Source organism: Struthio camelus, chromosome 1, assembly GCF_040807025.1.
Source record: "Struthio camelus isolate bStrCam1 chromosome 1, bStrCam1.hap1, whole genome shotgun sequence".
NCBI lineage: Eukaryota > Metazoa > Chordata > Aves > Struthioniformes > Struthionidae > Struthio > Struthio camelus.
Genome location: NC_090942.1, coordinates 156,378,090 through 156,392,461, shown reverse-complemented (window position 1 = coordinate 156,392,461; position 14,372 = coordinate 156,378,090). Strand labels below are relative to the sequence as shown.

General features: G+C 45.7%; 1 protein-coding gene across 5 annotated transcripts in view; it reads left to right on the top strand.

Moving 5' to 3' along the window:
- The window catches only part of TMEM255B (transmembrane protein 255B), an 83,582-nt gene that overhangs the window by 66,239 nt on the left and 2,971 nt on the right, over positions 1-14,372 (top strand). For 3 of the 5 annotated variants that reach the window (XM_068926113.1, XM_068926121.1, XM_068926130.1), the window contains 3 exons: positions 199-284; positions 3,627-3,786; positions 10,545-10,688. In XM_068926113.1, coding sequence (XP_068782214.1) covers positions 199-284; positions 3,627-3,786; positions 10,545-10,688 — 390 coding nt within the window. Of the gene's footprint in view, positions 1-198; positions 285-3,626; positions 3,787-10,544; positions 10,689-12,924; positions 13,986-14,372 lie in introns of those variants that run through there. The other 2 variants (XR_011137559.1, XM_068926127.1) reach the window with 2 other exon arrangements.

Sequence of the window (14,372 nt, the reverse complement as noted above, 5' to 3'; positions counted from 1 at the left end):
CTGCCCTAAACAAAACTCGTGGGAGCCCTGGCAGGTCCTTCTGCCCGGCAGCTGTGGTTTTTGGACTCTCAGGATCCTTTCTGCATGACAGCAAATAAAACCTGCCACTTCAGCAGCTGCTTAGTTTGGATGAGTAGGGTGACTTGGAAATGGCACTGAAAGACTAAGAATAAATGTCATTCTCTTCTTTTTTGGCAGGTGACATGTTATACGTTAAACAGCAAGTGCCAGCTGAAAGTAAAGAGTAACACGTGCTACTGCTGTGACCTATACAACTGTGAGAAGTAAGTATTTGTGTGCAGTTAATGTCCTCTGAGAAATCCTTGGTTGTTTGTCTCTCCTTCTGAATGATGGGGCTTTGTTGCCTTTAGGCCAGCAGAAGTACCACACAACAGGCTACCTGGCTATACACTGATAGGCACTTGCTGGGAAAGCAAAGAGCCTTTGAGTCACAGACTGTGGAGTGGCTATAAGAAGACCATTGCAGAGCCAGCAGATCTGCTTCCTGACTTGCTGTCAGTGCTGATCTGGGGAGGCAGTAGGTCCTGACACCATTTATTCCTACACTCAGCTGCAAAATAGGTTTTTATATCTCACCTCTGCACTGCATGTGGATGCCTTCCCCAGACCCTGCCCGTTTCTCCTCCAGGGTTTGTATGCTGAGCGAAACAGTTCCATTGTGGATGGAGTCCTGAAATCAATGGAGAAGAGCTCAGAGGTTACGTGTTAGTGTTGTCGTTATTTCAGTTTCTTTTTTCTTTAAAATATATCCACAAGCTCTTTGCTGTGTGATTAAAATTGACCACTCAGTCTTAGCCCCATCCAGATTTGCTGTTGTTTAGGTAATGCAATTTTGCCATTAGGTTTAATTAATCCATTTTATTTCTACCGAACTGGGATGTTGTGGGAAACAAAATAAATAGGAACATAGGTGACCATGAGTAGAGATTATGTTGTAGACAAATGCAGAACTCTTTTGTTAGCATCAGCCTCTGTCTGACTAGGATTTTACTAAATTGCCATCGGATAGATACAGGGGGGCCTTGTGAACGTTTCCTAAAGCTTTCCATTTGACTTCATCATTACAAAGCATGCGATGAGGGAGGGTAACAAGGGCGGAATTGTCTGGATATGCTTTTGAAGGTCAGCTGAAAGGTTAGCACAGTGTTGCCATGCAGCAATTTAACAGGAATAAAAGGGTAGTTAAGAAAACCACATCACAGCCAAGCCCAAGGGTTGATAATGTGGAAGACATACAAAATGAGCTCACAGAACTGACTGTACACCTGGCATATACAGAATCCAACTGCAAGCAGCGTCATGTCTTGGTACAGATAAGAAGCTGAGAAGAATTTCCCAGAGCAAAGCTTCTGCCCAACTTGCTCTCTGCACACCTCACTTTCACCTCATCATGCACTCTCATACAACCTCTATAACTCTCTACACTTCACTCACATCCCCTCTTCTTTCTTTCCCTCTGTTTTCCCTTTTTTTTCCTTCCTACCAATTCTAGGTGTTTTTGTTTTGTTTTCTCCTCCTTCTCACATGCCAGCAGCTTTGAATGACCTAGACCTCTGTAAGCTTTGGCTAGTATGCTGCCAGACATAAAAATGTAGGTTTAGGAGAATTAGGCTGGCATAGTGAGGTAAATACATGCAGCTTCTGTGTAGAAGAGTAGATCTTGCCCAGATCCTCTTTATACTAAAGTGAACTTTGGGACTAGAGGGAAGACATCTATGTACATATATTTCTCATGCACACAGACACGAAGCGAGGGCAGGTATATGGAATGGATTAAAATCCCATAATAATGTCAGTCTTTTGCTAGTGTAAGAGGTGTTATATCTGGACACGATGGAGGTATGCAAAACAAATGACATGGGAAAGGTAAATACCTGCATCTTGGTACCTTTTCTATGACAGACAAATGAAGGGGCATCTTAATTGCGAGGCAGTACCTTTACACGGAGAACACTTTCTTCTGTAGTACACAATTAACAGCTGCAAGTTAACACTGAATTGAACAGCTCGGCTCAATGCAGAAAAGAATAGACTTCTGCAGGGAAGGGAATGAAAGCATCCAGAGTTAGCAAAGTGACTGAAACTCTGTTGCTTAAAGCATACGGTAATAACAAGAAGAGATCAGGAAGAAACTCCCTCTTCCTGTCCCTAGTGCTGTTTTTCTGAGACAGGCGTTTCATCTGGGACTGATCACTGCTGTGACAGCATTTAGTGATATAATTAAATATATGTATTTTGCCAGTGTGAGGAATCCACAGTGAAGAGCAAGATTGTATGGGACTGGCATGGACAAATCCAAAATAAAGAAGCAGTCTTTCTGCCCTCCAGGCTTGGCAATTTCAGTACATACGATGGCCAAAGAGAAGAAGGAGGAGACACAGTCACGTGAAGTGAGTTGGTGCCAGCCATACAACAGACCCGTGCACAGTCAGGATCGGAAGTCAGAATTCATCAGCCTGATGGCAGCTGAAGCTACAAGTTTATTTAGTCAAGCAACATCTGGGCTCCTATAGTAGGGCCCAAGTGAATCCAACAATAGCTAAACCACAGTGCCAGAACCATGCCCCACAGCAAAGTGACGTGACATTTCCAGAAATTATTGTGCTTGGCTTGGTTCTTCTCAGAAGCCTTCTGGGTTTCTCCATGCTGCCTTTCTCTGAAGAGATTTCCCTACCCGCCATCTCCACTACTGCCCCATATCCTGGGGGGAAGGGGAACAGAAGATTTCACAATATGCTCACTCTGCTTTCCAATGTGATCTGATGGCAATTTCCTACCAGCTGCAAAAACAGAGTTGGTGTGTAAAAAAATCTTTCCATCTTAAATAGCTGCTGTAGGAGCTCAGTAGTAGGCCAGCATTAAGGAAGATACTGGGAAGAAGTGCAGGAAACTGTGTTTTCAAATTTTGCAGGAGGATGTTTCACAGTTTCAGCAAGATGAGGATGGACTTCACAGCATGCCTGATTTGCAATAAACATTGCATTATTTACAATAACCGGTGTAGAAATATAAACAAAGGTTTCTTCTGGATAGTACAATCCATAGTTTAAAGGCACGTCATTATGCTGTTCATTAATACTGTACTCCGTGGCATCTGTTAATTTCAAACCACAGACACCACAAACAAATGTAGCCAGCTGGCAAAATCTCCTTTCCTTTGGTAGCATTAATGCTTAAGCAGCTTGCCTTCCCTGTCATTAGAGATGGCAGCAGATTTCCAGGTGAACTGTGAAAAAAGCTGCCCTAAGCATGTTTCCACTGGTAGCTGCTCTCTAGTGCATACAATGGCAAGGGCAGCATCCATTTATTAGGACTACGTCTGTGGTCAGAGACCCTTAGCAAAAGAAAGAATCCCTGCTTGTGCCAACACTGATCAGGCAAACTGTTGGTATTGCTGAGACTAATGCTGGCATCAGCTGAGCCAGTTTTTATCTACAGTGACTTTGTCTGGTTCATCTGAGCAGTATTTGCACCTGTAAATGGGAGTGTGGATCAAGTACTTCACCAAAGAAGAAAGTAAGCAGGAGGGATTCAGGTCCTCTGGTGCTCTATATAATGTGCAAAATAATTCCCACAGTAATTATGTTGTTTCCATTCCCTTTCAGTTCAGAGCAGTCCTCCAGCTACTATGAATTTCTCGGAGTGAGCAGCTGTCAAGATGTGGTTCACCTGTATAGGCTGCTGTGGTCCTCCACAGTCCTGAATATTATTGGGTTGTTTCTGGGGATTATTACGGCAGCCATTCTTGGGGCATTTAAAGACATGGTAAGGCTCACAGTTTTGCCTTCTGTGATGACTTCTGTGCTTACTGGTATTATCAAATGGGTTACGAACAAAGGAAGCACAAGTGTACAAAGGAAGCACTTTAAATATATTTCTTGCGTGATCTCGGAGTCTGGAGTCACAGCTTTAGGCTGATCCATTGCCAGCTGCTCACAGCTAAGTAGGTCAGGTCTGGTCAATACATGAATGGATGGGAAAAAGCAGATGTCTGTATGAACTCATGCTAGTGAATCACTTAGTAGTATTTTTTTTTCTTTTTCTAATTCAGCAGTGAACATGTGGGCTAGCACAGAGCTGGAGGATGCTAGTGTATAGATAGCATGTAAAACTCAAGTCCTTGCTGTGATTATTGAAGCTTATGTAGTTCTTTTCCCAAGAACAGGGATTAACTCTGATGTACCAGTCAAGTTTTTATTTAAAGAGTTGCATTCAGGTCACATTAATCTTCTCTGTTGTTTCACTAAGAACTGCCATTCCTCACTACTTCCTATGTCACACCACTATTTTGTGCTGATAGGCACTTCTGCATTCAGAGGAGACTGCATGCTAGGAGAGGTAGTGTGATTTTGTAATATATTGCCTTATATGTCTAGATTTTTCTGACATGTAAAAAGTGTGAAATACCTATTCCTAGTATATCACTGTCGTTGGTCATGCTTACTACAGCAGTGCCTAAAGATTGACCAAGCAGCTCCGATTTTTCTGAGCACACAGGGCAGTAGACGTTCCCTGCCCCGAAGAGCTTCCAATCTAAATGGGCAGAGGGGTGGGGACAGGGGTGAAATGCCTGAGCGGAAGGGAGCTGTGATAGCATCGAATGCCTCATTAGTTTCATGACATTTTTGGTGGCTATTCAGGAGGAGATTAACTAAATAGAAGGAAAAGTGAAAGGAAAAAGAGAGGGATGGAGCCACGAAGAGAAAGTAAGAGCGCCAAGTGTGATTTGCACTGAGGGGAACAGACTATGGGGCTGCTCAGAGCTGGGAGCCAGTAAGCCAAGGACCCAAGAACCAGAGGGCATCCAGGCCCTGCTCTGTCTGCCCAGTGTCTCTGTGTTGGCCCCTTTTTCTCCAGACAGACAGTAGTGCCCATTTCACCTCTTTCCTACGTTGCTGGAGCATCACCTGCAAAAAGTGACAGAAGGGCTTAATGCTCTAGGGAGATTCATCCTTGATAAACAAACAAAAAAAATCTTCCTGTAGCAGCAGCAGGTTACTGCTCCATGGTGGTGCAGTAATGCCTGATGTTGTCCCCTCTATCAATCCTCAGGTAGCAGGAGAAGCTGAGGCAGCCCTGGAAAGCTTGCGAGCTTGCACCTCAAGGGCCAGCCAGGGCACAGGGAAGACATCTGTCTAGGATGTTCTGCAGCCGTATCACATGGAGTACAAGTTAACTAGGAGCTCAGGAGCAGTAGCAACTGAATCTCCTTGGCCTGGACGTTGTGATTGCTCCCCTTTCGTTGCTGTGCCGTAGTTAATACCTGTGCTTCCCTATCTGTAGGCCAAATCCTTCCCTTCTTTGATCTATGGATGACAGAGAAGACTGAGAGGAAAGAGACAGGATGGGGTAATGTTGCACGCTACCTGCAGCCTTGTACCCAGCTGGCAAATGTCAGGAAGCTTCCTCAGGCGGTTTTGGGCCCTGCTGTACTTCTGTCAGAGGCCTGGCAGAGCACCTCCTGGCTGGGCACTGGCTACAGCCAAACTGCTGGGCCTTGGAGCCAGGAATAGCTAACCTGCAAACATGCAGCTGCACAGAGCTAAAGCACAGCACTCATCTGGTCACCTTGGCTTGGTGGCTTTTGTTAAGATCTTACATGGTGCCAGATATTTAAAAAAACCTCACTTGTGTGGATACAGATGGTTGGTCTAATCAGTGGTGAAGCCTAGGAGAGCTTCCCCCAGAGTGTCCTTGGGATGACAGCTTACAAGGGAGCTTACAGAGGCTTACCGGAAAAGAGAGGCGTGAGCAGCAGCTGATAGCAAAAGGCCGGGAAGCATGCTGGGAAGAAACATTGGTATTCCTATGTAAAGCATATCCCCTTTCTTATATGCAACCAATCTTGAGTGTTTCCCTTAGCAAGCATGTCCAGGGCTCTTAAAAATGACATCTTAGAACAGGGCCATGTGAATTATCTGAAATTTGCCTTTAAGAGTTGCAAAACATCTGCTGGAAACTTGCCTTTCTCTAGCACCAGGCAAACAACCACACTGAGTCCCCACGTGTTAAAAATGTGCAGCTGACCCGTCCGTTATGCCTAACTGCAAGAGGACTGTTGCAAGGGGTTGATGGCAAACTGCGGCCGGCTAGTAATGAACAGCGGTGGCTGTTTGACAGGAGGGATTGGAAGCAGCTTTCCCAGCTTAATCCATCACCTCCCTCTAAGATGAGTAATAGCAGAAGGGGAACAGAAACAACTACAGTGGGAAAAGAGAGGAAGAGTAACAACAAGAGGAGGGGAAGACAGCTATCATCTACAAGTCTTGGACTGAACCATGAAGCTTTCCAGTGTTGCTATGTATTTTTTCCCCTTTTGCCTTTTTTTATTCTTCTCTTCTTCAGCTTTAAGGCCATCAAAATGTTGTTTATTCTGTGTCCCTGAGGTTTGGGTCCCCTAGAGTAGGGGCCAAGCTTTAATTAGATAAGAAAAAAGGAAAGCAAAGGTTTGGTTTAGAGCAGTGTCCTGCCCTGGCACTATCCCCTTCAGTCTCTAAGGCCTTGTGCAGAGGGACCCTGGGCCACGGCAGACTAGTGCGACTGCTTCTGCTAAGGGCTGCTGCAGGAATTGCTAGTGCTTCCCTGAGATGTGGACTGGAGGGGTGCAGAGAGCCAGCTTGAAATCCATGTAATGTCTCACATAAACCGAGGCTTAAATGGGATTTGGGCTGATGCTTCATAGCAGGGTGAGCTCCAACCCAAGCAAATCTCTGTGCTGCTAGGGGGATATCATTGCGCTGCTTGCGGCGGGTGCCAAGCTGTGGAGACATTCCTGGGAGAACTGGGGTTTCTGTGACCTGGCATGTTCCCCGTGCTGGAAGGCAGCCCCTGGTTTGAGCTCTGAGCCCTGCGACCAGGCAGCAAAAAGCCACACAAGGGAGAAGGCAGCAACAGTGACCGTGCAGCTTCCCTGCAGACGCTGCTCTGGAGCAAGTCTGTGAAGGCTCCAACTAAAAACCTGATCTAAATAAGCTGTTTAATGTCTCCTTTGCAGCGGGAGTGGAAAAAAAACCCTCACTAACTTAAGGAGAAAGATGAGTTTGTGTCAATTACCTCAGCACAGGAACCATGCTATGTTTGTGAGAGTGTTGCTAAAGAAGCAATCCAAAATGAAATGACTCTTCCTTGCTCCGGCTTGTGCTTTTTCAGGGTCCTTTTGAGTTACCTACCATAACTGGTTTGCTGAGCTGCTATTTTCTTTCATTATGAAAGGCATAATTCTTGGGAGAAGTGAGGGACCAAGAAAACATCAAATAGAAGAGGGGGAGAAAGTGGCATGGGACTGAAATAAGAAAAGCATTAGAAATGTGTGAGAGAACAGTTCTCTCTCTTTCAGGATGTTACCTTCCCACAGAAATGCCCACTGGTGTTTTCCACAGAGAGCTCTAAAACTGGCTGAAATGCCTCAGGGCATTGCTCTAAGGTTGACTTCCAGAAAAGACAGGGCTAGGCTGACTAGTTAAAGAAAAAAACATCATGTTTATCTCTGGGGAATTCTGGCTGCCAAAACGTGTTACAAAGGCAGGAGTTTGCAAAACAGTGCAATTGCCTCTAAACCCATCATATTTCCTGGACAAAAAAAAAAAAAAAAGTGTTGTTTTGGTGCCTGTGGGTTTTCTTTCTTGTGACAAATTCCCTCCAGACCCTGGCATGCCCCCCATGTTTTGCTTCATGCCAGAGAGCCCTGCTGGCTCAGGGGGAATCACTTGGTCTCTCCTCACCCCTGAGGTGCCTGGTGTCATCTGCAGGGGCTCTCCCCTGTGACTGGCTGGTGCAAGGGGAGCTAGAGCTGTTCTTAGGGTATGATCGTATCCTTGTATTCAGATCTGCCATGTGCTGGGCTACAGAACACTGGCTAGACAGTTACCTTAAAATCCCCTTTAACAAACAGCAGGTTAAGAGATAATGCAAATCGAAGTACATACTTACAGTGTCCAAAACGGGCAAACACCATGGTCATTTCTTTTGCAAGACAGAGGTAAAGGAATGAATGAAGAACTTTGCTTGCTAGTACTAAGAGTGAATTTAGGAGGTCTCATCCATGCTGCCAGTACTTATTTGTTGACTTGTTGATGTTTTCCTGACATACCTCACCGAGGAATCTGCCTGACCTGTGTTTGGGGTTGCATTAATCAGAAAGACCTCTGGTCTGGGTGGAGTATGCCAGCTTTTTTTTTTCAAACTCCTTAGACTTCTCAAGGGAATCTAGACAGATTAAATATCATTCTCTTTTCTCTTCCCTTCTTTCCCCACCCTGCTCAAAAAAAAAAAAAAAAACTGCAAAGCAAACCCCGAACTACGTAGCTACTTTCCATATATTCATGTCTTAGCATTCCTGTAACTAAAGGTGCAATCTGATGTTATAAATAATCCTAGCTCAAAAATACATGTTTTGGCAGTTCTCTGTGAGATCAGCAAGCTGAACTGCCTCATTCTGCCACCGCACAACTGCAGCACGTAGGGAGCCGTGGTGTGCGTGACTGGATGCAAGGGAGGCCACATGCTGCAGCCCTGCTTTCCCCACTGGCTGTCCCGTGGAGCTGCTCTGGAGATGAGCGCTGTCGCCTCTCTTTTGAGATGCCCAAGTGGCACTGCCAGCGCTGGACTGGCCAGTTAATAGGTCCTTACTGCTCTGACTTGGGTGCCTGTTTCTGTTTAAAATATCTCTACCTTGTATTTCATGTGACTCATTTAACACAGAATACTTAATATTAGCATCTAACTGGCTTAAATACCCACAAATCAGACCTGTGAATCATTACTGGCTCCTGGCTGAGACCAGATGGCCTTGGACAATGAGGTGCTTTGATCAGTGGATTTGGGATGGGCGACTCCCCAAACCTGTCTGCTAGGACTGTTGTGATGTTTGTCCTTAGCGATTGGAGAATATGGCTGCTGTTGGTGGAGAGGACGTGAAAGGATTTAAAGGGATTCTTGGGGTTGAGACAGAGACGCCTAAGATGACCGACAGCAGAACAGCAGTGACCAGTTCAGAACAGACATCTGTGTTTCATGTTGTGCAAAAAGAGTGTTTCTTGCTTTGCTTATGTCTGTAGCCAGATGGATCTGATAGCGAAAGTCTCCTCTGAGGAAGGGCATGTGCTGGACCCTGATCCAGCCCTCATCAGGGTGAGCCACATTTAGGCTTGTATAGCTGCTGGATTGAAACCTTTGGATCTGAGGCAATCTCATTAGCTCGCTACTGCTCTCCGCAAGGAAGTTTCTCTCTGTTCCTCCCCATTGTATGCACCCAGCAGGGCAGGGAGACCGGAAGCGTTTTGAGGAGGGTACCTTGAAGATGAGAGATGAGATGCCTTCTACTATGAAATAGGTTTCTACTTTTGGGGTAAGCTTTTCTCTGTGCCAGTTCCTAGGAGGCCAAGTTTCTCTGTAGAGCTCAGGCCTAGATTGTCAGATACCCTCTGCTTGCACACCAGTGACCTCAAATATGTTTTCTATGTGCGGACACAATTAATACACCCCTTACTCGACCACAGTGTGCATCCCATCTCTGAAGGGTGCAGTGGTTCTTGTCTCTCTCTGATAAATCTGAAAGGAAACGCCAACAAAATCCTGGCCGCTTCTTTCAGTATTTGTCTTACAACCACCATGTTTTATTATTCCAGTAAAAAAGCAAATTCTGTGCTCTCGTATACAGGATTCTGCTAATAAAAACAAAGGAGAGAAAAGAAAGCGTTGACATTCTCTTGATTTGCAAAGCAGAAGGCCCTGAAAATCTTTCACCCAGCTCCACTGTCCTTCACAAACGGTTACATAGCACGGGCTTTTAGGGGCACATCCAGGTTTTTATTCTGTTTGTTTTGTTTCCCCACTTGTATCAGTTGATGTAATATGAGCTGTTACTTCTTTCTGCAAACTTTACCTCACATTACGGTTAAGGGACGTGCCAGTAGAGCCACAGGATATGCAAGGAGTCAATTCAACTCTCATGGAAATGAGAATCCATCCCTCCTTGATTTCACACAGTAGGAATAAGATATGCATATGGAGGGAGGGCCAGCAGGAAAATCCACTTTGCAGGGGAGAGTCTGTGAAAGAGTGAGTGCTCTGAAGGGGGAGGAGGTCCTTCTAGCTCTGTGTAGGAAAGCAGAGGAAGACACAGGGGCATCAGCTAGTTGCTAATGCAAAGAGACTGCAGCAAAATGTGAAGGACTGAGGTGTTTGGTGTTCAAGTGGAAGAAGAGGCAGTCAAAGCCGTATGCTCTGCTCTTCAGGGTATCTCTGTTCTGGAGTCCCGCCAGTGCTTCTGTAACTGATGCTAGGGAAGCACCAGCAGTCTTTTACCAAGGGAAGAAGATTAAAATAGCTCTGTAATTCTGGTCAGAAAGTTCACTCAAGATACGCTCTCCTCTCATTCTGTCTGCTACTTGCTTTTTGTAGTATTGGTATTATGTCGGAAAATAGAAAGCTGCTAAACTGTCAAGTCAGTTGTATTAGAACCAGTTTCTGCTTCAGCCCTTGCTACACTGTGCTCATATATTGTTGCCTTTTGTGTTCAACAGGTACCGCTGTCCCAAATTGCTTTCAGTGCTGCACCTCCTCCTCAGATCCTGTACAACCCTGCCCAGCAGATCCTGACATACGCTGGGTTTTGTCCTTCTGCAGCAACTATTTCTACGTATCCGTCCTACCCGTTACCTCTTCAGGTATAGTAAAGTGGCACCCTTCTTACTTCCATTAGAAAACCATGAGCTGCTCCTCACTATGAGGGCAGGGTCATACACGATTTGGCAGAAAAGTTTATACACCTTACTCTTTATATGGAAAGACACAAACAGATTAACACAAGGAAGAGGAGGAAATAAGGGGTCTATGAAGTCATGAGTGATATGGACAGGAGTAATATCCTGTGGCTGGATATTACTGATGATTTCTCATTGCACAAAATTTTGATGGCCCCAGTAAAGCTACAAGGTGGCAAGATAAGGCAGAAATAGGAAGGGCTTTTTACACACCAAAGAAGATTTGAATGTGACAAGATGTTGTGGAAGTGTATAAATGAGGGTTGGAGACTTAGTCCATCAGTGGCAGGTGTTACCTGCAGCCCGGGAGGTCTCCAGATGGCTGCCTGCTACAGGTACCAACAGGGGCTCAACGGAAGATAGAGCCCTTCTTCTTTTAGTCTTCCCCTAGGCATCTCTTACTGACTACTGCTGAGACACAGGTACAGAGCTGTGGCAGCTGATGGAGTTTGCTCAGCCTTACAGTTGAGGCTGGCCTGAAGGCAGGATGGAAATTTGCCAGATTTACATTTCTCTCCCTTTGTGGGAGGGCATGTAACATGAGTCAACTCTGCTGTGCCTCCTTCAGAAAGATAAAGCGCAAGCTGTACTCTGAGCTTGCACTGACTCCAGCTGGACTGGAAAGTGCAATGAGTGGTGTTGAGGATGGCGTTAGCGTTCTTCGCCCCAGTAGCCTATGTTGATGGGGGAACACACAAAGGTGACAAAAGGGCTCTCGTCCTTCCTTTGCCAGAGGGGTTCAAACTACCATCTCCTGTTCCTATTGCAGCAGAGTCTGGAATAGCTCCAGTGGAGAAAGCACCATTCCCACCATCAGTGTCATTGGAGCTATGTTACACTGGTGACACCACATGCTAAGACTCTGCAATCTCTGTGCCAGGGTACTTGTCTGGGAGGGGGGTGACCCAGGGACTGTTTTCAATGTTAATCACAGAAAATATAGGGATAGCCCAGGCAGGAGGGACCTGCCTATGTAGGAGGAAGACTGTGTTCAACTCTACCTCTTCGTCTACAAGAACAGGGTTCCTCATATGGTTTCTCTTCCTGGCCTTTTTGCATTCGTTTCTGCACTGTGATGCACTGCAAGAGGCAAGAGAAAGAGATTTGCCAGACCTGCATCCAGCCTTGCCAGACAGTAGGGCAGTCTCCCGGTGGGTGGGTTTGTAATCCTTTGGACTGAGGCAGAGCACAAACACAGACAAGTGCTCTAACCTGCAGGGCCAGAACCGCTACCACCCCCAACTCATTACCTGCTCTGTCACTTGAACCTTTGTTCACCTAGCTCTCCCCCTGCACAATATTTAGATGTCTGTACCTAATCAGAGTCTGGATTCTGCACCAGGGGCTGGCACACATGTTCTGCAGGCCTGAGCTGGTCATTGTATCTAGGGATCCTCTTCCCTCCCTCACCCAGCTAGAAGGCCAACAGTGTTCCTGTGCCATGCCAGGGCGTTGTGCCTGGCACAGGTGACATCAGTCACCTCCATGACTATGTTTGGCTGGTGCAACAAACAGCGGACAAATTGAAGTGAAGAGCATAGGGATGAGGTACAAATAACGAAATACACTGAAACTCTAGAGCAATCATAGGAGTTCTCAGATTTTTAAAGCACAGTAAGGATGTTTAAGTCAACCCAGTGACTTGTTCCTCTTTGACTATGTAGTGCTAGACTAATGGGTACTGCATGTTTTATAATACTTTTTAACTGAAAACACTGCACATTTAACGTGGACTATCTGTGGACCACCGACCCACATCTGTATCTGGACTACATCTATCTAGGTAAATAACTGATGAGCTCGAGCACTGGGATATGACCGTCCACACTAGGGGATTGTTAGCACATGCCTGGTATGGGTTTGGCCCAGACCATCTAACAGTCTCCCAGCAACACCCAGGTCAGGAGACAGCAAGGGCGATGGACCATTCCCAATAGGTCATTTGCGTACAGTCACACTGGCTTGGTGGCAAGAGCTCAGCTGTAGGGAATTGGTACGTGCTGTGCCAGCTGGCCTCACGGCCAGAGAACAGCCCTTGGCACATCTTATTTATTAATAGAAATGGGGCCAGGCACTTTTGGAGAACACTGGTTGAGGGGAGAAAAGGGTACACTCAGGGATTTTTTTTGTTTACTTTTAGCTGAAAAGCTGTGCTGTTCTACAGAGGTCAGTTAGCACGTAGCCAAGAGTAGTAAGAAAAGAGGCTAAAAACAGAGGAAAGAAAGAATTAAGCTGAAGAGATGCACGTAAGTAATCATAAGGATCAATTGTAACTGTTCAGTCCTGCATCCAGTGAGAAACAGAAATACCTCATTACATTCACCCTAAATTCTTAACTCCATTCCAAAATAAACTCAGGTCTTTTTCTAGATTTTTACTTTTTCCAAGAAGTGCGTTCCTTTATCTTCTCTTCTTCATAACAGTCAGAGGAAGACATCACCGGCTGTCTCCAAGCCAGGAGAGGTTAGCAAGAAGCACTGGGTTCCAAAAGGGAAAGCTCTTAATCCTTTTCCTTGAGAAAGAAAGAAAGAAAGATAGCCAAAAAAAAGAAAAAAAAAAGAAAGAAAACAACCTTCCTGCATGAGCTAATTATGTTGTATTTCAGAGAGAAATCATTACTGCATCAGTATAATGGAATAGTTATATGAGTAGGAAAAAAACCCCAAACTCATAAAATTTACATTCACTCATTCGTAATTTTAAGTAAGAAGCATGCCTGATTTGAACCAGCCAGATCCTTAAATGTCATCCACTTCTTTTTACTTGAGAGCTGTGGACTGAATCACAGGGCTGGAGGCTTTCATAACCCACCGATTTGCTCCAAGCAGTGCCCAACTGCAGAACGTAGGCCTTCACAACCCCTGCTCAGCTGTTCCTGATCCGTAAGGCAACTGCAGGCTTTAAGGTCTGGGATTCACCTGGCTAAATATAAATGCTGGCTAAGTGTAAATGCTCTTGGCATTTAGGTATCTAGTGCTGTGTTACATGACATCTGGTCACACCTGGCCCCTGCTGCTGCCATGGGAGAGCCCAGGTCCTGCATCCCCTGTGTTACATCTGTGTGGGTGCCTGGGATACCCCAGAGCATCCCAAAAGGACTAGACACTTCAACATGGGCAACTGAATGGTGCTCTAGCTGGCTGCAGTGTAGGTGTCTCCACCTGAGCTGGTCTGCCCTTCAAGTTAAGAGAGAGGGAGAGGGAGAGGGAGAGGGAGAGGGGGAGGTGGGGGGGGAGAGAGAGAGAGAGAGAAGGGGGGGGAGAGAGAGAGAGAGAGAGAGAGAGATAGCTAGGCACTTCTCACACATGGATAAACTTGGCCTAAAGAAGATCTATGAAGTGAGTAACATAGCCGAGCTCCAAAAGGCCTGTCCACTGACTAGGGGTGGGATTCAGTTCCTACATGTCACTATGCCGTAAGCTTAAATATCTATGCTATTAAGCCCTTAATTAAGACATCAAAATCTGAAGCTGAACCCTATCCTGGAATGCAATTCAGTTGCCAAAAGATGGGGCATATGAGATGGCCTCATGTTTCCAGGACATCCACACAGTGCGCAAGGGCTACAACAGACTGACGCATACCCCT